Genomic DNA, 25,801 nt, shown 5'->3' with positions numbered 1-25,801 from the left:
AGTGAATCATATACACTCATGCCCCAGAGCAGCGTAACAAATGGATCCGCAGGTTCCAACAGTGATCAAAAACAAAATCCAAAGCTTAAAGCACAAAGCGTTCAGCAAAAAGGTAGACTTCCCCCATCACTCACTCACTAACAAACTTCAGGAGAGCAAACAGGTGATCTTACAGTCAGCACAGACACTACATGATCAAAAACCACACCCATCCACCACATTCCGGACCCTAATTATTACATCTATTTACAGTAATAATTACACATCCAACATCATAATTTAAGATTACACTGTGTCACAGACACCCAATGAGAGAACATAGTACATTCAATTAGTCCATTATTGTCATTTTCTCTTCTTTTCTTCTTTTGTCCATACATAGTTTTGAAGAGAGTGGTGAAGGCTGCACAAAAGTCTGTTGGAGTCAGCCTCCCCACATCACAGACATCAACACTTCCAGATGCAGGAAGAGGGCTACCTGCATCATGAATGACCCCATTCACCCAGCACACACACTTTTTACCCCGCTCCCCTCAGGAAGGAGGCTGAGGTGCATTAAGTGTAGAACCATTAGACTGAGGAACAGCTTCTAACCTGAGGCTTTAGACTCATGAATCTCTAACTAGAATAATCACTGTGAAAAATCACATCATGTTGCTGCTGATCTGTTTCATGTTGCTGTTGATCTGTTTCATGTTGCTGTGTTCATTCGTACTCATTTGCTCACACAGACTAATGTTCATGCTACGGTTCGGCATATAGTTTTTATGCTATTAGTGCTTAGTGTATTTTTAGTTAATGTTTTTCTTAGTCATATCTTATATCTTATTACTATTTTTCTTTTACATTTTATTGTTGGATGTAACTGGGACCCTGTGTATACAATTTCGTTCCACCACATGTGGTGCGAATGACAAATAAAGTAACTCTGAACTCTCTGAACTCTGAAATAATTTCAAATGAAAACTAACCTAAACTAAACTAAACTAAACAAAACCTAGCTAAACCTTTTAAGAAATTAGGTCAATTTGTCTTTCAATTATCTAAGCATATGTCAGCAGAACAATGAAACATCATAAGGCTTTAATGAAAGCATCTGTGTCAAGAGATGTGGCAACCTCAATATGTACAACTCTAATCACCAAGCAAGTAAAGATAACTCTATACTTCTTCACAAGACTTCACCCACATGTCACTTCAAATGGACTAAAATAGTGGCATAATACTCCAACAAAACTAAGGTGAGGTTTCTCAGGGGTCACTCTGCTTTCGGGCAAGTCAACCATTTGCTGTTGGCCTGAGGCTCCATGAACCTGTCTACAGATCACGCACATCGACATGATGCTTCTAATCAAGGCACCAGCACCAAGATGCAGCTTTAAGAGTATATGATTTTTACCACCATGACCCACCCCTTTATGAATATGCTGTAGGATGAGGTCAGCAATGTGAAGATTTTTAGCAATTATGACGGGATGTTTGGAATCTTCAAACATGACAGCCCTACCGAGATGCCTGCAAACTCGCAGCACATCATCCTCCAGAACAGGATTACACTTGTATATGTGGCTGCTTCATTTCATGCTCTCTCTTCTCTGACGGCAGGAGATTTCTTCAGCATATATTTTCCTCTGACAGAATTTAATTATTTGCATCTCAGCATCCTTAATCTTTCCCAATGAAAGAAAGCCATTACAGAACTTAATCCTATGATGAGCATTGTCATCCATCCATCCATTTATTTTCTTCCGCTTATCTGGGGTCGGGTCGCGGGGGTAGCAGCCCAAGTAGGGAGGCCCAGACTTCCCTCTCCCCAGCCACTTGGACCAGCTCCTCCGGGGGAATCCCGAGGCGTTCCCAGGCCAGCCGAGAAACATAGTCCCTCCAGCGTGTCCTGGGTCTTTCTCTGGGCCTCCTCCCGGTGGAACGTGTCCGGAACACCTCACCAGGGAGGTGTCCAAGAGGCATCCTAAACAGATGCCCGAGCCACCTCAACTGGCTCCTCTCAACACGGAGAAGTAGTGGCTCTACTCTGAGTCCCTCCCGAATGATCGAGCTTCTCACCCTATCTCTAAGGGAGAGCCCAGACACCCTGCGGAGAAAACTCATTTCGGCCGCTTGTATCCAAGATCTCGTTCTTTCGGTCACAACCCAAAGCTCATGACCATAGATGAGGGTAGGAACGTAGATCGATCGATAAATTGAGAGCTTCACCTTTTGACTCAGCTCTCTCTTCACCACGACAGACCTGTACAGCGATTGCTTCACTGCAGACGCTGCACCTATCCACCTATCGATCTCACGTTCCATTTTTCCCTCATTCGTTAACAAGACCCCAAGATACTTGAATTCATTCACTTGGGGTAGGACCTCCTCCCTGACCCGGAGAGGGCACTCTACCCTTTTCCAGCTCAAGACCAAGGCCTCGGATTTGGAGGAACTGATCTGCATCCCGGCCGCATCACACTCGGCTGCAAACTGCTCCAGCGAAAGCTGTAGATAACGATCTGATGAAGCCAATAAGACCACATCATTTGCAAAAAGCAGAGAAGCAATCCTAAGACCACCAAAACGGATCCCCTCAACACCTTGGCTATGCCTAGAAATTCTGTCCATAAAAGTTATGAACAGAATCAGTGACAAAGGGCAACCTTGGCGGTGTCCAACTCTCACCGGGAACAAGCCCAACTTATTGCCGGCAATGCGGACCAGGTTCTGACATTGGTCATACAGGGACCTAACAGCCCATATCAAAGGGCCCGATACCCCATACTCCCAGAGTACCCCCCACAGGATTGCCCGAGGGACGTGGTTGAACGCCTTCTCCAAGTCTACAAAGCACATGTAGACCGGTTGGGCAAACTCCCACGCACTCTCCAGGACCCTGCTGAGAGTGTAGAGCTGGTCCAGTGTTCCACGGCCAGGACGAAAACCACACTGCTCCTCCTAAATCCAAGGTTCGACTATCCGACAGACCCTCCTCTCCAGAACCCCCAAATAGACCTTACCAGGAAGGCTTAAGAGAGTGATTCCCCTGTAGTTGGGACACACTCTACGGTCCCCCTTTTTGAATAGGGGGACCACCACCCCGGTCTGCCAATCCAGGGGAACTTCCCCCGATTTCCACGCAATATTGCAGAGTCGCGTAAGCCAGCCCAACCCTACAACATCCAGAGCCTTAAGGAACTCCGGGCGAATCTCATCCACCCCTGGGACCTTGCCACCGAGGAGTTTTTTAACCACCTCGTTGACCTCAGCACCAGAGATTGGAGGGCTCGACCCAGAGAGCCCAGGCTCCGCTTCCTCAGTGGAAAACATGCCAGTGGGATTGAAGAGGTCTTCAAAGTACTCTGCCCACCGACCCATGACATCCCGAGTTGAGGTCAGTATCACACCACTCCCACTATAAAAAAGTGTATAAACAGTGTTGGTGGCATACCGCTTTCCCCCCCTGAGACAGCGGATGGTGGACCAGAATCGCATTGAAGCCGTGCGGAAGTCGTTCTCCATGGCCTCTCCTAACTCCTCCCATGCCCGAGTTTTTGCCTCAGTGACCACATGAGCTGCATGTCATTTGGACTGCCGGTACCCATCAGCTGCTTCTGGGGTCCCACAGGCCAAAAAGGCCCGATAGGACTCCTTCTTCAGCCTGACAGAATCCCTCACCGATGGTGTCCACCATCGGGTTTGAGAGTTGCTGCCGCAACAGGCACCGACAACCTTTTGGCCGCAGCTCCGGTAAGCCACCTCGACAATAGAGGCATGGATCAAGGCCCACTCAGACTCAATGTCTCCCATCTTCCCCGGAACATGTTCGAAGTTCTCCCAGAGGTGGAAGTTAAAACTCCGTCTCACAGGAGACTCTGCCAGACGTTCCCAGCAAACCCTCACAATATGTTTGGGTCTGCCAGGTCTGACCGACATCCTCCCCCACCATCGGAGCCAACTCACCACCAGGTAGTGATCAGTGGACAGCTCTGCCCCTCTCTTCACCCGAGTGTCCAAGACATGTGGCCGCAGATCAGATGAGACGATGACAAAGTTGATCATGGAACTGCGGCCTAGGGTGTCCTGGTGCCAGGAGCACATATGGACACCCTTATGCTTGAACATGATGTTCGTTAATGACAATCCATGATGTGCACAGAAGTCCAACAACAGAACACCACTCGGGTTCAGATCAGGGGGGGAGTTCCTCCCAACCACACCCCTCCAGGTCTCACTGTCATTGCCCACGTGAGCATTGAAGTCCCCCAGCAGAACAAGGGAGTCCCCAGGAGGTACACTTTTCAGTACCCCCTCGAAGGACTCCAAAAAGGGTGGATAATCTGAACTGCCGAACGATAGACAGATAAACGACAGTCAGAACCTGTCCCCCCACATCTAGGTGGAGGGAGGCCACCCTCTCATTCACCTGGGTGAACCACAACACACAGGTACCAAGTTGGGGGGCAATAAGTATGCCCACTTCTGCTCTGCGCCTCTCAACAGGAGCAACTCCAGAGTGGAAGAGTGTCCAGCCCCTCTCAAGGAAACTGGTTCCAGAGCCAGAGCCATGCATAGAGATGAGTCTGACTATTTCTAGCCGGAACCTCTAAGCCTCACACACCAGCTCAGGCTCCTTCCCCACCAGTGAGGTGACATTTCACATCCCAATAGCCAGCTTCTGTAGCTGACAATCAGACCGCCAAGGTCCCCACCGTTGGCTACCACCCATCCAACATTGCACCCGACCCCTTTGGCCCCTCCCACAGGTGGTGAGTCCAAGGGAAGGGGGACCCACATCTCCTCTTCGGGCTGTGCCTGGCCAAGCTCCATGGGTAAAAGCCCGGCCACCGGGTGCTCACCCGCGTGCCCCACTTCCAGGCCTGGCTCCAGAGTGTGGCCCCGGTGACCCACGTCCGGGCGAGTGGACATTAAGTCCATTTGTTTTTCTCATCATCGGGGTCTTTGGGCTGCACTTTGTCTGGTCCCTCACCTAGGACCTGTCTGCCTTGTGTGACCCTACTAGGGGCATAAAGCCCCTGACAGCATAGCTCCTAGGATCATTGGGACACTCAAACCCCTCCACCACGGTAAGGTGGCAGCCCAGGGAGGGGTGAGCACTTTCAGACTGAGTTTAATCATATGCAGACTGGAAATGCATCTTGTTCCTTTTGTGATGCAATAGTAATGTTTTGAACCTCAAAATCCAACCCATCACCCTAACAAGATGAATCCAGTATGAGGCAAGGGATGATTATCATCATATGCAGATGAGGCGTCGATAGCAGCAGACACCTCGATTTCTGGGTCTTTGTGTGGAAGTTTTTATCTCTGATTAGCCTTTTCTTCAAGATTAAGGCACATTGTTCAGCAATTGCACGATTATCAGGCATTCTAATGTCTTGGTTTTTCAAAGGCAGGGCAATGCTGTAGTGTCTATCATTCAAGGTTACCATCTTACTGGCCAACTCCAGAAACTTTTAGTCTTCCTTTGCCAGCCCCATTTGCTCATCATGACTGCTCTTAGGTAAGTCCATCTTGAACTATTGTTTCCATAGCTTGTCCAAAGTAACAGCAGAAATTCTGTTGATGGTGACTGATGACAGATAACCTGGTCTTCCACAGAATTCTCGACTAACTGGCCCATGTACTGTCCAACCGAGCACAGTTTTAATGGCAAAGGATCCATCATCTTCACTCCTGATGACCTCAAAAGTTTATAAAGTTCTGGGCATGTTTATACCATTCAAAAGCTCCACCTGCACTTTGATCTCTGGAAAACGAACATGCTTCAAGTATGGCCAGTTATCTAGGTCTTGTTGCTTTGGGATGTTAGTCATGTCTACAGGCATTCTGTGCTGAGTGAATAAGTCAGGCATGTCACAATACATGTCACTGTCCAATCCGGTGAGTTCAAGTTCAGGAACAATAATACTGTCCACTTTGTCTTGTCCCATTGTGTGCAAGAGAATCTGTCTTTCTCCCAGTGAGCTTCAGCTTGTCCATAAAACCCACTGTACAAAAAGATACTGAACTCCTTTGGTCCAGAAAGGCATATGTTTCCACTGTTCTTTGACTGTTTTGTAATTATTATTTTACTTTGACTGACACAATGGAAAGCTTGCAGTCCTGTTCACTGGCCCCTGTTAAGACCATTAGTTTGGACAGTGACAGGAGTGTTACCTGCCTCAGTATCAAGTTTGACCTCATTATTTTCCTTGTTGTGGATGTAGCATGAAGCTGCACTGCTCTAACTATGACCCCTGACCCTTATTCATCTTTCAGACTCACCATGAATCATGTTTTTCAAAGTCACATTTGATTTCAATAATGTCTGATGTTTTTCCACACATTTCCTGTCCTTGGACACAGAGTCAGCTACAGTCTGACTGATGTCCATCTTATTTTTCCTAGGTTTTTAAGAAAGAAAAACAAATCATTAATGAAATTTGTTCTATTTGATTAACAAGTGTGAACATGATTAATTTTGATTGTTGATTTCAATCACTATAATGAAATCATGTGAAATAGTACAATGTGAATAACATATTTCTCTGTTCTGTTTTCAGAAAGTGATTATTCCTTCAGAGACACCTGTGAAAAAGTCTTTGAGCTGGAAGCTGTTTTATTCAGAGGGGAGCCACAATGTTCCCTAGTTAGTCAAAACAATCTTCTCAGAGCTGTTGTTTTGCACAAAGTCTCTTTGTGTGAAAAAGCAGTTCGCCTTGGACCCCTGAACTGAGCAGTTAATCTCCGGCCCCGAACCGGAAGACTGTTCGTCTGTGGACCCGATCCTCGAGGTTGTGCCTAGGTCCACTTGTTCAACTCCTGAGCAGATAAACATGTCACTCAAATTACAATTGTTAGAAGTTTAGATAACTGCAGAAGAGGAAGCCTTTTCTCACTGCAAGTCTCACGCTCTCGGCTGAAGGTTGCGATGGACGGTGCACCTTCTCATCAGCTGTTGCCCTCACAGACCCCTGAAGCTGTCACAGTGACGGTCAGCTACCTTGGGCAGTTCCCGGCAAGTCCTCCTCATGGTGTCCCTGGTCTGATCCACCAGAGAACCCCAGAAAGACGAGTGATGCCACCAAAACTGACCCAGTAAGGAGCAGAACCTGGTGACATGATGCAACTCTTGGTTTGGGTATGCTATTTTAAGCTGATGCAACTTGGTAAATCATTTCCTGGCTTGCAGTGACAATAAATGATTTATCTGATCACATTAAATATCTTCTTTCAACCAAAATCCAAAGTAAATTATTTATTAAAATAGTCTAATATTGTCTAAATTCATGCATGTATAAAACTGAAATAATTCCTGCTCAAAGAGTCAATTTAGCCTTAGATAAGAGAATTAAGCTTTGATTGATTCATTCTTATTGTTTGTTTATTATTGTTGTTGAGTTTTAGTTTGATTATTTTTGTAATAAAATTTCAAAGACAACTTTGGTCTCTTCATTCAGATGAATATTCATTTGTTCTGATTTAAAACTCCCTGTAATTAACGGATTCTACTTCAGTGACTGAGTTCGGATTATTAAAGGGTGAATGTATTAATGAAGTTGTTGTTGGTCAGTAAACTGACCAGCTGGTGCTCCACTTTAACGAGAGTTAATTAAATAAAATAAATGTAGTGGAGGGGAGTGGAGAAAGTGTCACCCTTCTTCTTCCATCTCACATCCTTCATATTGCTACATTTTATGCCATTGTCAAGCAGTGTATCGGACGTCATCACATCTTCTAAATTCAGAGGTGCATAGAACTTCTGTGCTGCACTTTTTTGTTAGATGACTAAGAAACTGTAGGATTGGGGGTTCAACTTGGATTGTAGGATCTTCCTCAGCTGAGTGCTGGTCCTCTAGATCCTTTGCTACGACCATAACTGCACTCGACTGGTTCGAGTTCACAGTTTTTGGTAGTGGGTGTCTGGGTAGAGCTTCCTTGTTTTCCCCCCTTATGGGTGAGAAAGAGGTAGCTATTGCACCTGTGAGAGGACCTGGGTCTTCCACCACCATGGTGATTGTAAGAACATTATTTTCCCCATTTTCATCAGTTTTTGCAGCTTTCAGTGAGCATTTGATGTCATCAATATCTTGATGAGTAAGAGAAGAAGAATTACCTTTCCTCTCTTTCTTTATGTTCTGGTCCCATTTGGACTTTGGAGCTTTTCCAGATCCTCTCTGGTTTGGAAGCGGCAGTGATCTGTCCTCACGTCTGTGATGGTCCTGTGATCTGTAGTCACAACCACTGTAGGAGTCATATTGACTGTTTCGATCAGGCGACCACCTTTTCCTTCGAGAGGTTCGATCAGGTGAACACCTGCTTCTCCGGGTTCCTCGGTCAGGTGACCATCTGTCCCTCCGAGGAGGCATGTGGTATCTCTGTCATTTATTTTGCAGACTAGGTCATCTCTTGGTTGGCCTTTGGGTTTGGCACACTGTTCTATGGCCTTAGTGGACTCCTGAAGCTCTAAGGAATGAGGGTATGCATTCAGCATAAACACACGTTCAGATTCCATGTGTTGTGGCTCTTTCAATCTGCATAGCTCAGAAGCTTTGCAGGCCATTTCTCTCAGCTCGAATAAACTCAGATTTAGATCTGCATGTATACCAAGGAAGTTTTTGATGTTGGGATGGAGATTATGAATAAACAGTTCTTTGAAGTATTTATTCTCTTCCATTCCCACTTCATTTTATGATCCAAAAAATGCATGAAGGAAGCGGTTGTAGTAAATGTGAGGATTTTCCTTTTTACCCTATTTGATGTCCAGAGCATGGATTAAACCATATGGACCTGCTTGTAACTGATGTTCCTTCTCCAACGCTTTGCAGAGGGGAGAGTAGTCACTTTGGATCAACTTTGTTTGACTTCTAATAAAGCCATGCACCTCTCTGCTGGACGTGAGAATGAGGAGGTAGATCTTGTCAGACAATGTGGTGTCTGGAAAACGCTTGAAAAACTCATCCAAGTCCTGGATGTACATTTGAACATCATCATTACCATCAAGGTCAAACTTTTCGTAGACCTTTGCAAAACAATGCAGATCCTTGAATGTAGGTCTTAATTTACAGATTGGCTGTGTTTACTTACCATCCTGGAAGCTATCTCTACAGATGGTTTCACTTGAGTTTTGTTTCTTCAGTTCATTCTGAAGGTGTGCAATTTTGTAATCTCTTCGCTGGAGTTTTTGTTTGAGAACGTTAATTATCTATTTTAGCTGTTCAAGTTGTTTGTTTTCTTCCCTTAAACGTTCATTTTCTAGTTCAAGTTTACTTATCTCATCTATGCTATTAGCTTCAAGTGTTTGAAGTGGCCTTCCCAGAGTCTCAACCTGGACACATCAGACACATGTTCACAGCTTCACAGTTCATTGGGCTGCCCCCTGGTGTACTGTGTGAGATAATGCAGGCAATCATCAGGATCACCAGTTTTTGTTTCAATAACTTGTTCAAATGAACACATATAGGCCTGAAAGTGAAGAAGATCACTATCAAATGGTTGAATTTCCCTTTTAGGAAGCGAAGAGAGACTTTGCTGATGAACCAATATACAAGTTAATTCATTTTGTTTCTCCATAATGGACAACAGGTTTTCATTGGCTACTGGGTGAGCAGCCTGCTGCAGAGGCAAATGTTTAATTGTTTTACTTAATAGATCAGAAGGCCCCATAAGAAGAGATGCAGGTTTTTTCTTTGTCACACTCTGTTGCATGGTTTTTACTTGAAGCTCTGTATTTTCATTAACAATATTTCTATTTGTAAATGTACTGTATGTGGAACAAAAGTATTTGCATCTGCATCAAGGATCTCAAGAACATTTCCTTTTGTTTTCAAATATAATTCCATTCCACTGGATTTCTGTGAAGCTGTGCTTCGCACTAAGGATCCAGTTTACAGCACATTTATTTTTGCAGCAGATGCAGCTATTTCTGCTTCAAGATGAAGTTGTTCTTTCTTTTTCCTCAGTTGCTCGTCTTGTTCTTCAAGAGCATGTTTTTATTTGAGCATATTTTAATGTGTGAGCAAGGCAGCCATTTCTACCCTGAGCTGTGCAAATGATGTTGATGATACTTGGGAGCTTGACCTGCTTCATTGATTTGAAACACTATCAGATGGTAACACATCATTATGAATGTCATGCTGGATATTAAGAGACAACTGAGGTTCCATATGATCTTGAACCTCCACTTCTAATGGAGTTTTCTGTGACTGTAACGTCAGTGGATGGCCTGCTCGAGCCTTTATGGGTTTCAGAAAGCGATATTTCAACATCCTCAATAAACCTCTTATTGTATTTAGTGATGCTTGTGAACCATGCATTTTGTTCATCTTTCTCATCAGGTGAAATTTAAGTCAGCAGAGATTCATGCAATGTACTGACTGACATCTTTAAACAGGCATGTTAACTCGTCCAACTGTGATTTTACTTCTGAACAATTTTTATCAACTTTCATTAGCTCTTTAAGAGACTCAATTACACTTTTCATTTTGTTTACATGCTTTTTGCGTTTTATTTGGATGGTTTCAATTTTATTTACGAGAGCGTTCTCAGTGAAAACGATCATTCTTTTATCCTTTTCAGGTTTCTTAACGACAGATGCAGCAGATGATCCACTCATTTTAATTCACTCATTTTAATTCACTCATTCGGCATCATTTGCCAGAATCCAAAATAAAGGAAGCTTCAAGGCAATAGCAATCCTTAAGACTTTGTTGGAGAGCTGCTGCCTCTCAGCGAGCAGGTCCTTGGTTCAAACCCTGGTCCGGGGGCCTTTCTGGGTGGAGTTTGCATGTTCTCTCCGTGCATGCGTGGGTTTTCTCCGGGTGCTCCAGTTTCCTCCCACAGACCAAAAACATGCATGTTAGGCTGATTGGTAACTCTAAATTGTCCCTAGGTGTGAGTGAGAGAGTGAATGGTTGTTTGTCTCGTTTGTCTCTATGTGTCCCTGTGATGGACTTGCGACCCGTCCAGGGTGTACCCCGCCCCTCGCACAGTGATTGCTGGACATGGGCACCGGCGACCCCTGTGACCCAAAATGAAATAAGCGGGTAAAGATAATGGATGGATGAAGACTTTGTTGGAGGCACGCAGAGCCACAGCACACCCACGCACACCAAATCCCGCAGCCACAGTCCAACAGCATAATGTAGTGGTGGTGGTGGTGGTGGTGGTGGTGGTGGGGGGGGTGGTCACAACAACATCTTCAAGTGGTGGAACCAAACTGCATTTAAACAAGCAATACACAGCACCAAACACACAGATTACATACTACTGTTGTCTTTGCCTTCTCTGTCAAACAATATGCTTTCTTAGGTGTACTGACAGTGACATGTGAGCTCAAATTAGCATTCCTGCTTTGCGGGAGGCTCCGTTGCCGTCCAAGTATTGGCAACTGTCAAACAAACTGAGTCGCTGAGCAGCTGAGTAGGGGAAATTATTGTTGATACACCCGCTCTTTAAGACATAAATCCAAGCTGCAATTAAGATTCGTTTATTGGCGTCATAATCTTCATAATCCAAGGCAAAACATCAGTCAATCAGAGGCATTCATGTCCCAGAGCAGCATAAAAAATGGATCCACAGGTTCCAGCAGTGATCAAAGGCAAAATTCAAAACTTGAATCTTAAATCTTAAAGCTTAAAGCGGTCAGCAAAAAGGTAGACTTCCCCCATCACCCACTCACTACCAAACTCTCCAGGTAAGCAAACAGGTGATCTTAAAATCACTACTGACATCACGTGATCCAAAACCACACCCATGCACCACATTTGCACTGGTTTTTGCCATGAACTTAGCAGATGTTTGAAGCCACTTAGAGAGGTCAAGGACTAGAGCTTCAGATCTTTTGGCAAGTTTTTCCAGGATACAGAAGCAGAATAAGAGAAGGCCCTTTTGCCTAGTTCAGTCCACACTGAGGATACACCACATGTAATAATGTCCTGAGAGTTCACACTGTAGCTACACTCACATAGTAACGTGTAGGAGGAGATGGATGAAGGCAACTGACCAAGAAGTGATTTAAAGATGAAAATGTACCAGTGAAAGAGTCTGCGTGAAGTTAATGGTGACCAGTTAACCAGTGAATACAGGGTGCAATGGTGGGTACGGTAGTTACAGCCAATTATGAATCTTAGCACAACCTGATAGAGCACATCCAACATCTGCAAGGTGCTTGCAGGAGCGTTCATGTAAATAATGTCACCATAGTCAATGGAGTGAAGGAAAGTCACATTTAAAAGGTGTTTCCTAGTGTTCAGAGTTAGACCAGATCTATTTCTTGAAAAAGAAACCCAACTTTTAGTTTCAGTTTATTTACCAAGTTTTCGATGTGGGGCTTAAAAGAGAGATGCAAATCAACCAAGATACTCAAATATTTGTAAGAATCGACAAACTCAATAGGAACACCATTTGAAGATAAAATAGAAGGAAGAACTGCTGGGACCAACTTCCTGTTTGAAAACAACATCCCTTTAGTTTTGTCTGCATTTAGCACAAGTTTGAGACAGAGCAAATCTGACTGGATGATGTCAAAAGCAGACTTTGGCCATGGTTGCCTCAAATGAGTCAGCGGGGGAGAGGGTGGGCTTCAGAAACCCTCTTAGCACCATCAAACTCGTTGACTCACTAGGTGAAGATTCTATTTATCAGACTGAGATTGTTGTGGCTCCTCGAACTGATGAGGTCTTTTGGATGAAAGAATAAACATTTCAACACAAAGAAACCACCCAGAGGGCCTTGACTTTGTTGGCTATACCTGGGATTAATCTGAGCACAGTTTAATTTGGTCTGTTACACTTAAAAAAACCTTTAGGATTTTATAGGGCCAGGCAAACATTTAAAACCAGGTGGCAATTTAGAAAACAGTGAGAGAAAATACCTACTAAAATATAAATACTCAAGAATTGCCACTGATGTTGCTACATGAGATATAAGGTTGCCATCTTGCTACGTGCTACACATTTAATGTATCACCTGTCACAGTTTACAAGCATATGCTACACATTGTTAGTGTTCAGTGCATGCTGTGTCATCAGTCAAAAACAGCATAGAAATACCCTTATTTTACGTAAAACAAATAAATCATGCATATTGTGAAATCAAAAAACAAGAGTCTTCTATAATGAGTCTCCCAACAAATGTGATCAAGCATTTTCAGGACAACACGCAAAGTAGACAAACTACCTCTACTGTCATAAAGTTTCAAAGTGCTGTAGTCATTGTAACTAGAACAGAACACAACTGCATTTTATCTCATACTTTTTTCCACATTCCTGTTTAGTCTAATCAAAGCTTTGCTGCAAATGTCTGTAGATAACTTCAGACTGTTACCTTAAACATATTCAGTGCGGGTTTATCCCTCACAGTTCTGGAAATATTTAGGCTTTATATATTATAAAGCAACAAAACAAGCCACTAGGGAGCACAAGCCAGTGTATCTCTAGTGCCGGTTTCAAGCCCGGGTAAATGGTAAGGGTTGTGTCAGTAGCGGCATCTGATGTAAAACGCTTTTGCCAAAACCATAATGCAAGTTTGTCAAAGCAAAACCATACTGGATTGGTTGAGGCCCATGTTAACAACGAACACCACCAGTGCTGTTGACAAACAGGGTGCCGGAGGAAATTGTGCTACTTTTAGTCGAAGACCACGAGGAGGGAAACGTGTCAGGAGACAGAGAAGAAGAAAGTGAAGAAAGTAGGACTGAGGGTTGCAACTCTAAATGTGGGGACAATGACAGGCAAAGGTAGAGAGCTGGCTGACATGATGCTGAGAAGAAAGGTAGATGTTGTAGGTGTCCAAGAAACCAAGTGGAAGGGCAGCAAGTCTTGCAGCATTGGAGCAGGGTTCAAACTGTTTTACCATGGTGTGAATAGAAAGAGAAATGGAGTAGGGGTGTAAGTAACATGGCAGGATACCGCTAAACAAAACGATTCAACTCAGGTAAAACAAGCCAATATATTACAATCAAGCATAATAAATATTGTTAATAATAACCTCTGCATATTGTTTCAATAAACCAAACTGGACGAGGAAACCTTGGACAGTCTGGAGAGATACGTGGACGAGTGTTTTGAAAACATCGTGATGGGTAAACCACAAAAAAACACAACATCCACGGCAACACCAACTCCTAAACGCACGCGTTCGGAGAGCTCAACCAGCACGTCCACCTCTCCAGAGAAAAGCTTCACTGATGTCCTGGGCTCTATAGACAAGAAGCTAACCAGCTTAGATGCCCGGCTGGCCCTGGTGGAGGTTCTAGGAGTTTCAAGCACTGAGGGAGTCTCTGGAGTTCAGCCAAGCTCAGGTGGCGTCGCTCGCTGCAGAGAACCAAACTCTGAGGGGTAACGTCAAAGAACTCACTGAGAAGATGTCGCAGCTGTCCGGAGAAAACAGGAAAATGAAAGAATCCATTCTGGACATTCAAGCTCGGAGCATGAGAGACAATCTTGTCTTCTCTGGGATCCCAGAACGAGCAGAGGAGGATGATGAAGTTACGATCCGTGAGTTTATCCAACATCAGCTGAAACTCCCAAGTGAAACTGTAAAAAACATCACATTCCATCGTGTTGACCGGCTCGGAGGTAAGAAGCCCGATAACAAGCGACCTCGGCCAATTATAGCTAAATTTGAGCACTACAAACAAAACGAGCAGGTGAGAGGTCGGGCAGAGAGCTGCGTGGGACGGACTTCAATGTGAACGATCAATTTCCTAAAGAGATCCTCGATCGGAGGCGAGTTTTGTTTCCTATCAGGAAGAAATACATGTCTGAGGGCGTCAGAGCTACGGTGGCTGTAGACAAACTTTATATTAATGGTCAGTTGTTCAGGGAACGGGACGTCACTCCGTGGCTTTAGTAAAAGGAACAACAGGTTAGTTTGAAGCAGGGCTGTTCAACTGACGGCCCGCGGGCCAAATCAGGCCCACAGGTGAGCTAAGTTCGGTCCACCAATGGGTTCACTCTTTTAAAACAAAACTAGAGTTTTAACTATAAAACAAAGTAACTTAATGATAAGAACTAGTGGATATCTGATCCCTGAGTGCTTGGCTTTCAATAACTGTGGCCCCCTGGGAAGTTTAGTTGAATAGTCCTGGTTTAACGCTTGTAACACTGGAGGTAAATTAACTGGCATTTGTAAATAAAATGTAAAGCACAGCTCGGTAAGGTGTCTGCACTGGTGAAGGTGAACGGTGTCACAGCTATTCTTTTTTTGTTTGTTTGTTTTTTTCCTTTCTTTTCCTTTCTTAATTTTTTTTAAAATTATTTTTACTATTTTCTCATTTATGTTTGTCTGTTACAACATCACTTCATCAGTCTTTTTTTCTTCTTTACCACCCAACAAACATTTACACACAAGAACACCAAAACACACACACACACACACAGTGTCCCCTCACATTACAGAGGCGTCTGATGTCCTTGTATAACAATAATATCACAGTGCAACCATGAAACATATCCTGTCCCATCACTGGAAAAAAGGAAAGAAAAGTTGAAGACTATGGTTTTCAAAACTCGTATTGTCACTGATCCAAAAGTTTTATGTAATTTCTTTTTTAGAAACTGACATTTTAATCAGTAAGGCTGATTTGGTTCTTTTGTCCCCCTAGAAAGGAAAGGTTTGAGTTATAGTGGAGCAGCAGCTCCTGTAGAAGGAACAATGTCATCAGGTTTTTGTAGAAGATTGGTTGAGTTTTGTTAGAAACCATTTGAAACTGTGTGTACCTTGCAGGATGTGTGCATCTCCCTGTCTGCACAGCTGTTTGCTCAAGGTTCCACGTTGCTGGGCTTTGGGTCTGATGGGGATGAAAGCTGCCACATTGAAGCAATAACTCTGTCCTGCATCCAGCTTTGACACCGTAGCTGTGCTGGAGTCAGACAGGACTTCTCTCTGTTAGGAAAGACAGTGGTTCTGAAAATTTCATAAGTACCACCTCAAAAAAATACTAAACTCTACCATTACATCAAACATAACTTATTACACTGGTACTGAAATGTTACAAAATAATTGAGTATCTGACATTGACAAGCAAACGTACTCATCCCTTAGAATTTTCAACCCTAACCTTCAAAAAACAAGCCTATTTTTATCATAATATTAACCCCTCAAAAACTGAACTAATTAAAGAACATAAATCGAGACCTGATCATCCTCGGTTGAGTCTTAGTAGGGATGAGGTTTCTATTGGCTGAAATAGTCAACTAACCCAAGGTACACTGCTGAATATGTGTTTACAAAGTCTTACTCCAAAAAACAAATATACTTTGACCACAAAATACACCTAATGGTTTTAAGCAGCTTCTCAACTTAATGTCTGAAACTGTCTAAAATATGGGATCTTGATTAGCATTAAACTTTTAGCTAAATCAGCTAAAGCTGAGCCATCAGTAGTTTTTGTTAGCAATACTCTAGCAGAGATACAGTAACAACTCTGTAATTTCTCATCATAAATGAGTCTAAGGGTGCATTCACACCTTATAGTCCGGTAGACTCGGTTCGGTTGGGGACCAATATTCATGTCATTTTGTTACATTTGAGCTGGTGAGTTTGCATTCACACTGCACTGTGCAGTCGAGTCAACCTGTTGAAGCAACCTGTTCCCCCGCTCGCCTGTGGGGGCGCTGCACAAAGAACTACTGAAAGAAACGACACGAAAACCTCTGAAGACACTTCTTCTTCTTCTTCTGGAAATAAAAACAAAAGTGAAGTGGCATCAAGTTTTAACAGTTTTAGGAGTTATATTTTGTCATTTTTCAAAAATGGACTCAGCATGAGCAGAAGATGAGACAGAAGACCATGGCTTTTATTTTATACATAGTTATGCAGGTGGAAATGCAATTTGCAGTAAGTTAGTGTGTCAAATGTGAAATTACAGAAACTGTACCCTCTTATGCAGTGCCACAACTAAACATGACTAGATGACATAAACCTGACTTTCCTGTTGAGTATATATATATATATATATATATATATATATATATATATATATATATATATATATATATATATATATATATACATACATACATATGTATGTGTGTGTACATATATATATATATTTTTTTTTTTTGAAGAGTGGTTGGATGACAGCACTCTTTAGACAAACATATACCTGACCAGAAGCTAAAGAAGCATTGACTGAGTTCAGTACACTGGGGCCAATGCACTGAAAAACACTCTTAAATAAGCCTGATGGAGCAGGACGGTGCTTTCTTGGTGCAAACAAGCTTAACTAGCTCAGGAAGGGACACTGGCTGGAAATTGTAAATGGTAAATGGACTGTACTTTTATAGCGCCTTTCTATGTTATCGAGATACTCAAAGCGCTTTACAACACAATCTTTGCCTCATTTACCCATTCTTATAGCACTCTACTATATCTAAGAAAAGAAAGGAAAGAGTCTAAAATAACAGGCCAAGAGGGAACAGTCAGCCCAGGTACATGTGACGAAACATTTCTCATCTAAGAATCTAAGAGCAGGAGAGGGCGGATACCTAGTAACGAGTTCAACCAATACAAAAGGACCCCCTCCCTCATTGTTAAAAGTTTGAAACCAATCAAAATAGGATACACCCCAGAAAGAGGTAGGACAAGGAAAACTTTATAATTCACTGCACGCACTCTCAAAGCCAGACAATCTTGGGTTTTTGGCTCGTTAGAATCAAGGTGACATACTAGATTGTCTCCTGAATGCATTCGGCTTTTAATATTGTACATGTACTCTTTTAATGGTGTGAAAATAAATGTGTTAACTTTAAAGTGAAGTTTCCAGAAGTGTGCCTCCTCGATTTACAACATTTATAACACAAACAACAAAGAGGACAATTCTAATCCTGACGTGTTCATAAAGGTCATTTAACTACTCTTGTACATAGCTGCTAAACAGGTAAAATTGGAGTTTTTCTCTAACAACAGTATTTGTCTTTCTTACTTTGAGATGTATACCAGAAAAAAGTTTCCCAAAACCACCTTTGACAGATCTCAGGGGGATGCCCCTGGACATGGCATAACTAACACACAGGATCTCAGAGTGGGTTTTGCCAACGGTCAATGAACAGAAGTGGACCTTTGTTCTTAAAGAAATTTGACTTGACTTGACTTGGAAGATTAATTAAGCTAATAAAGGTTACTTGTTGTAGATCATTTTATTGACAGGTCGGTAATCATGTGCTGTGCATTTTTTCCTTGTTGTCCATTTTTTCCTTGTTTTATGTGAACAGATTTCCTGAGCGGCAATGGCAGAACTGAATAAACTACCTGATTTTGACTTACTTCCATTTTTTCCAGCTTAATTTGTCAGCAGCTTAAATATTTAATGTTGTATTGTACTGTTTTATGGATGAGGTGATCACATGAATTATATTTTCTGCTCATGCATTACTAAAATTAACCCTACTTACAATGATATGTGCCAAGTAATCCTTTGAAGCCTTTCCTCTTCTGATTACTTGTTTTCACTGAATGTTGAAATCATGTATTGCTATCCAATAATTCTCAGTCAGGTCATCTGGACAGTTTCTTTTTTAAAGAGACTTTTTGCCCTCTATACGAAGGGCTTCATCAGTCTGAGGAGTTCCAATAAACTGTTTCCCCACCAAGCAGTAAACACCTTAAGTGGACCAACCAGTTTGCTGGAGCTAATGCCCCTTTTCCACTGTCACGGCGCGGGTCGGATATTTCCGGTTTGACTCGTGTTTGAGGTCTTTTCCATAGTTCTTGGGACCGGCTCACCTCCCAGAATTCTGGCCCGGCTTCTCAAGGGGTCCAAGCGAGCCGAGCCATGACGTCAGAAACACTGTCGGTCACTGCTTGGTTGGGGGGAGGAGTCTGTGGAGTCTTTCCAAACAACCCAATCCGCCATTTTTCTCTACCGCCTGCCATTAGCGATAACTTGAGGAGCGTATCTTTTAGTATTTTGAAGCTATACAAAAACAATAATATCAAAGCTGTGGTCAAATGCAGAACTGCAGGTGTTGTTGTGCTTGGTGGCCGACGACAAAAGTCAAAACGAGCTAGATGGAACGATTGGAGGGTGGTTTGGACACGGCCACTGCTCTACTTGAATCATTTATAGAAGATGGTGAGTGTTTTCTAACTTTAAACATATTTTAAGTTACTCATACCATCGGATCTGAACATATTTTTAACTAACAAAAGAGGCTGACGCCATAATAGGACAACATCGGTGCTACAATGCTAAGCTAATTTGCATAAACACTAACTGTCTTCCGGTCCCGTTTCTCACTTTATTTTATCCAGAACATATTTCAGCACGTGACGGTTCGTCTCTAAATTCCACATTAAACCCTCCAAGTCTCCCGACTTCTGTCCATGCTCCATCAGCAGAATCTACACCTGACAGGTCACCAGCAGTCACATGCCGAAGTGTCCCTGGGCAAGACACTGAACCCCTCATTGCCTCTGATGTGTGTCCGATCAGTGTATGAATGTGATCTAAAGCTCTGATTAGTCTCTTTAGAATGATTTGTTCAATTAGCTTTGTAGAGATCTAGTAGAGTGCTGTATGAATGGGTAAATGAGGGCACAGATTGTTGTAAAGTGCTTTGAGTATCTTGATTAGATAGAAAGGCGCTTTATAAGTACAGTACAGTCCATTTACAGGTCTCTATCACAGCCCAGCTGCACCTCACAGAGCAGCACAACACTGCATCTTTCTGTGCTCGGTAAGAACAGATGCAACATGTTCCACATCACTTTATTCGTGCCGATAAGGACTTGATTTATTTTATTTTTAAAGTAAAAAAAATAAAATGTTGAATAAACACTGAAAATGCACCACATGTTGAACATGTGGTGGGATGACATTATGTACACAGGGTCCCAGTTACAGACAACAATAAAATGTAAAAGAAAAACAGTAATAAGATCTAAGATATGAATTAAGAAAAATATCAACTAAAAAACATCTACTAATAATACACTAAGCACTAATAGCATTAAACAACCAAAACAATACGTTAAACAGCAACATGAACTTGAGTTTGTGCAGCCTTATGAATATCCAACCAGGATAATCACTGAAAAATCACATCATGTTGCTGCTTATCTGTTTCATGTTGCTGCTGATCTGTTTCATATAGCTGCTGATCTGTTTCATGTTGCTGCTGATCTGTTTCATGTTGCTGCTGATCTGTTTCATGTAGCTGCTGATCTGTTTCATGTTGCTGCTGATCTGTTTCATGTTGCTGCTGATCTGTTTCATGTAACTGCTGATCTGTTTCATGTTGCTGCTAATCTGTTTCATGTTGCTACTGATCTGTTTCATGTTGCTGCTAATCTGTTTCATGTTGCTGTTGATCTGTTTCATGTTGCTGCTGATCTGTTTCATGTAGCTGCTGATCTGTTTCATGTTGCTGCTGATCTGTTTCATGTTGCTGTGTTCATTCGTGCTCATCTGTTCACACAGACTCATGTTTGTGCTGCTGTTCAGCGTATTGTGTTTATTGTTTTTATGCTATTAGTGCTTATCATATTTTTAGTTGATGTTTTTCTTAGTTCATATCTTTAGATCTTATTACTGTTTTTCTTTTACATTTTATTGTTGGATGTAACTGGGACCCTGTGTACATGATTTTGATCCACCACATGTACCACATGTGGTGCGAATGACAATAAAGAATATCTGTATCTATATAATACTTTCTGATTCATATATCCATTGTTATTATTATATTATTTTCATTATTTTTAAATAAATTTATTTTTCATTTTCTCATTTGATTAGTTTATTATTATTAATATATCTATTATAGCTGTTAGCTGCACCTTTCTTTGTTTTATGCATTTATTCAAAAACAGAACGTAGCTTGAATTATCCACCTTTTTCTTCTTTCTAGTCAAGAGAAAGAGAAAAGAGTCCAGTAAAGAAAAGTCTTATTTCATCACTGAATGAACATGAAGAACTGAACCGGACACAGCAGGAACAACACTTGTGTCTTTTTCTGGATGAAGCTCGTGAGATAAGGGACAGACAATCATTAGTTGGATGCAGTATTTTTTATTTTTCTACATTTTTCACTTCTTACTTTTCCTATTAAGCAATTTTTTCTTAAGTGGTGTCCTTCACATTGTGCAATTTGTTTAGGAAATGTAATGTTCAAGTGCATATAGTGTTTGTTTAAATTCATACTGGAAGTTGAGAACAATTTCCAATTGCATTTGATCTTTAATGGGTCCTAAGAAAAGATTACCAGAATCTGCTCAACTGTTATTATGTTATAAATGTTTTGTTCTAGGATGAAGTGAGACAAAAGCAGTGAAAAATTCAGAAAGGACAGTTATTAGTTATCATTTATCAGTTATCAGTTATCATTTATCAGTTATCATTTATCGTCCGTACAACTGTGGCCCGAGAGTTTCAGCTGAAAGTCCTGGTGCACCTTTTATTTGAACCTGCAGAGATTTGAACAGCTGATCTGAAGCAAACAGGTAGGTGTTCAACTGAAATGACCCCTCCTGCTGTGTTTGATGGTCTCCTCCTTCACCATCCATCCATCATCTTCTGCTCCTGGGTCATGGGGGGGAGCAGCTTTACCAGGGCCTCCATCCATCCATCCATCCATCCATCCATCCATCCATCCATCCATCCATCCATCCACCATCTTCTGCTTCTGGGTCGCGGGGGCAGCAGCTTTACCAGTGTAGTGAAATGTGGGGGTCAGCTTCACTACTAATTAATTATTCTTAAAGCTAGTTAAAGCACAAAGATAATTAATTATTTAATTACAACTGATTCTTTCTTTTTCGAGTTAAATTAATGCCATGTGACCGAGGCAACTGTGAGGATTGTTTAATCAGTGACAGGAGACGTCATTTTCCTTTGACCCATCAGAATAAATGCGGTCATTTATTTAACAGAATCAAAATTTAACATCAGAACATGTACACTTGATTTGCTGATCTGGTTCTGATTATTAAAAACTTGGCACGCTTTACTAACAAGACAACAGAACATTTCTGAAGGCATCTAGATTACTAGCTAAATAAAAAGTTTAAAGGAAGAAATTGATAAGTTTAAAGGAAGATTAATGAAGGAAAGATGTATGTTTTGTTGACCAGAATTAGCACGCTTCTTTCAACACCAGCTCAAACCCCCGGTACACTCGGTGCGTGACAACTCGTTACCTTTGTAGAAGATAAATCAACTCCGGTACAGAGGTCCATTTCATTGCTACCTTTCCAGCGTCTCCGGTCAGGGTGGCTGGGCATCGCCAGAAGTCGTGACGATTTACTCCGTCCAACAGACAAGCTTCCTTCGAAGTTGTAGGCGTTACACCCGGGTGAGTTCACAGCGAGGCACTGTGACTCTGTCAGAGATTCCACTCAGAAGTGGAATACTCCAAGAAGACTCCATGAAAGACCCAAGAAGACTCCAGTCAAAGACTGGAGAGTCAAGAAGACTGACTAGTTCCAGGAAGTGTTCACTTTTAAAGAGTCTTCACTTCCGGTCACTTACTACTTCCTGATTGGTTGAAACAACCAACAGGGGGGTGTTTCAGTGATGTCAGAGGGTTATTAAAAGTCAAGAGAGGCTGCAGGAATGTTTAGGAATGATTAGTACAGACAGAGGAATGTTATGGCGAAGTGAGACAAACGCAGATGCCAGTTGAAGTTATTTACCGTCTGCTAGGTTTAAAAAAAAGACACTTTGTTCTAATAACTCGTTTTCTGACTGTCTCTGACTTTCGACCGACATCACTGACTTCTCATTCAGACAGAAGATCAAAATGCATAATTACTTTGTAAATAGACATTTAACTTGATTTCTAATTTAAATGAGGTTTAAAAATCATTAATACTGTTTCACAGTTGATTTAAAATGAGTGGTTCACTTCAACATTTAGAAATGATATGAACTAACACACTTTGATTATTGAGATATTCTAAAATAGTAATGATAATAATAAAAGAGAGTGTTCTTTCAATTGATTAATTCAGGATACAATTAAACAGTCTCTGGATGAGCTAATTTGTATTTCTGGATTCAAATCAATGAAATAACAGTTCCTGTCCCATGAAGGTCTTCAGAGACAGGTTGAGGTCGGAGGCCTAGTTCACTACACCAGGGAGGCACAGACATCAACAGCCACCTCTTCAATTCTTCTAGGACCCCAAGGCGTTCACAGACCAACTGACTATTTATTAAGTAATATCCTGATGCTGCTCAATAATCCAGGTAGAAAAATCTAAAAAGTTAAGTCTGGTCCTCTGGACATTCACAAAACAAACAATACATTTTATAATAAATAAACAATAAATGGTTTTTTTTTGTTTGTTTTGTTTTTTGAATGTCCAGAGAACAAGCCATAACTTTTTTAGAATTATATGTAATAAATTTGTGTTTTTAAATTTAATGAAAGGAAAAACCTTTAAAATTTAAGGACAAAATTTAACCTAATTGTTTTTAAGTCTGTAGCTTATTGTAAACGCAGTTTCAAAGATTACAGCACAGTGTGATGTTTTGCAATTTTAACATGAACCTTGTGCATATCTGTAAATAATAAAAGTGAAGATATTTTGAATACATCTTTATTGTAAAAATGTATACTAAAATGTAAAACACATGGGTTTAAAGCAGCAGGGAAGGCAGTAAGGTAGGATTATGAATCAGGTTTAAACGTTACAGCTCATGAGGTACTCCATTAGAGCAGGACATCTCTTCCACAACATCGTGTGACAAAGCCTTCAGTTTGTTCTTCTTCTAATACGTTTAGTGGTGGCTAGTAAATAGCTTAAGGGAGCTCTACTGCCACCAGGTGGTAAGACGAGTTGGATTCTGGTCCCCGCCTACAGAGCCGGTCCAGAAGTGTAAATGGAAACGCAACAACACACGAGCCAATCTGAGCTCACCAGAACTGACCTGATCTACACCGTAACAGTGGAAAAAGGGCACAAGATGGTTTATGGGAGCCGTCGTGTCTCACATTGACTCCTCCCAGGCAGGCAGCCACAGCCAAAGTGGTTAGAGACAACAAAGTTCATGCTCAACCATCCAGGTGTCAACTCCAATAAATCTCTCTCAGGTCATCTGGACAGTTTCTTTTTTATAGAGACATTTCTCCCTCTATCCGGAGGGCTTCATCAGTCTGAATAGTTCTACTAAACTGTTTCTCCACCAAGCAGTAAACACCTTAAGTGGACCAACCAGTTTGTTGGAGCTAAGATAGTTTCTGGGGGCTGTCCTGTCCCCATTTGACTCCTCCCAGGCAGGCAGCCACAGCCAAAGTGGTTCAAGACAACAAAGTTCATGCACAATCATCCAGGTATCAAATCCAATAATTCTCAGTCAGGTCATCTTGCCAGTTTCTTTTATATAGAGACGTTTTGCCCTCTATCCGAAGGGCTTCATCAATCTGAGGAGTTCCAGTAAACTGTTTCCCCACCAAGCAGTAAACACCTTAAGCGGACCAACCAGTTTGCTGGAGCTAAGATGGTTTCTGGGGGCCGTCCTGTCCCCCATCGACGTCTCCCAGGCATCCACAGCCAAAGTGGTTTAAGGTCTAGGTGCTTTTGAAGGTAATTAAGAGATATTGGGCCGAATCAAGGTGGGCTGGACCAGGCGGTGGAAAGGACCTCCCATGCGGTCCGACTAAAAGGGAAAGGAGAAACTTGGTACCATTGGAGCCAATGCACAGAGGCAGAGGAACCCAATCAATCCTTGAGGCAGGTCGGAAGTGACCTGGTTGAACACTGTCAGGTCAGAAGTCACCTGGTTGACAAGCCTGTACCAGCCTTGAAAGGTGTGGAGCATACAGGCGAAGAAAACTGAACCCTGAAAACCAAAATTGAACTCTGAAAACAAAGAAGATGGAGAACAAAACATATAGCCACACACACACACGTCAGTAGAAAGTCAAAAACAAACTAACATAGAGACTTTTTTAAACACACACGAAGAGAACTCCGCGGTCCCAGTGGAATCTGAAACTGCTGACCAACTAAGGACCCCTCACCTGGGAGGGTCTCCCAACTCATCGAACTACAGACTTGCCGAGGGATGTGAATTTCATTGTCTTTTATTTTTTCAGGTGGGAGATAAGTTAGTGTGGTCACCTTGAATAAAAGAGAATAAGGCTTAACTGACATGGGGGAATAAAGTAAAACCAAGCCAATAAATCAATTTGATCGTCTGTTAGCTTAGACTTTATGCTTTTAATGAATCCCTGGACAACCACCCTGAGGATATTAACAAGAATAGTGTGTGGTGTGATTTTCTTGTGTGAATAATTCTTTGTGTTTTCAGGAGAAGAGCCATGCACCAAGAAACCCAGAGTAAAATGAGATATACAGAATGTGCCATGCAGTTCTTGGAAAAGAGGGGTGTTAAAATACTAGATTAACTCATCCACTTCCTTCCAGCTTGATTTGTGTAATGTAATTGAGTGTGGGGAACATAGGCAGAGGTACCAGGGAGTAAATTTATATTTTTGTATTGATCTGCGCATAATGACAGCAACACTCCCTGTTTGCAGTAGTCAAGTTACCCACCACTGAGAACCCGCCAAATTGTACAACAATAGCTCACATTTATCTCCCAATTGAAAACATTACACACCCTGGCATGTTCAGGTCCTTTCAGATCAAAATGGGGTATCTTTGTTTTAATTTAAATTCCACGGGTGCTCTTAGAAATTATGGGTAGATCAATCATGAATGGTGTAACCAATCAGAACCAATCAGAACCAATAATCACCGATAACGAGGATGATCAAAAACTGAGATCTTGGGCCAGAGCAGGGTTATATTATATATATATATATATATATATATATATATATATATATATATATAT

At 41.9% G+C, this 25,801-nt stretch overlaps 1 protein-coding gene across 1 annotated transcript in view; it reads right to left on the bottom strand.

Annotated features, from left to right (window-relative positions):
* LOC119414857 (tissue factor) overlaps window positions 1–25,801 on the bottom strand; it is a 167,440-nt gene that overhangs the window by 12,045 nt on the left and 129,594 nt on the right. The window contains exon 6 of the mRNA XM_037681978.1: window positions 15,714–15,879. Within this exon, the coding sequence (XP_037537906.1) occupies window positions 15,714–15,879 (166 nt within the window). The remainder of the gene's footprint in view (window positions 1–15,713; window positions 15,880–25,801) is intronic.

The sequence above is a fragment of the Nematolebias whitei genome, chromosome 9 (genome assembly GCF_014905685.2).
Source record: "Nematolebias whitei isolate Nwh7 chromosome 9, NemWhi1, whole genome shotgun sequence".
In the NCBI taxonomy this organism is placed as follows: domain Eukaryota; kingdom Metazoa; phylum Chordata; class Actinopteri; order Cyprinodontiformes; family Rivulidae; genus Nematolebias; species Nematolebias whitei.
Note: the sequence above shows the minus strand (reverse complement) of the source record. Positions and strands in the feature narration are given on the sequence as shown.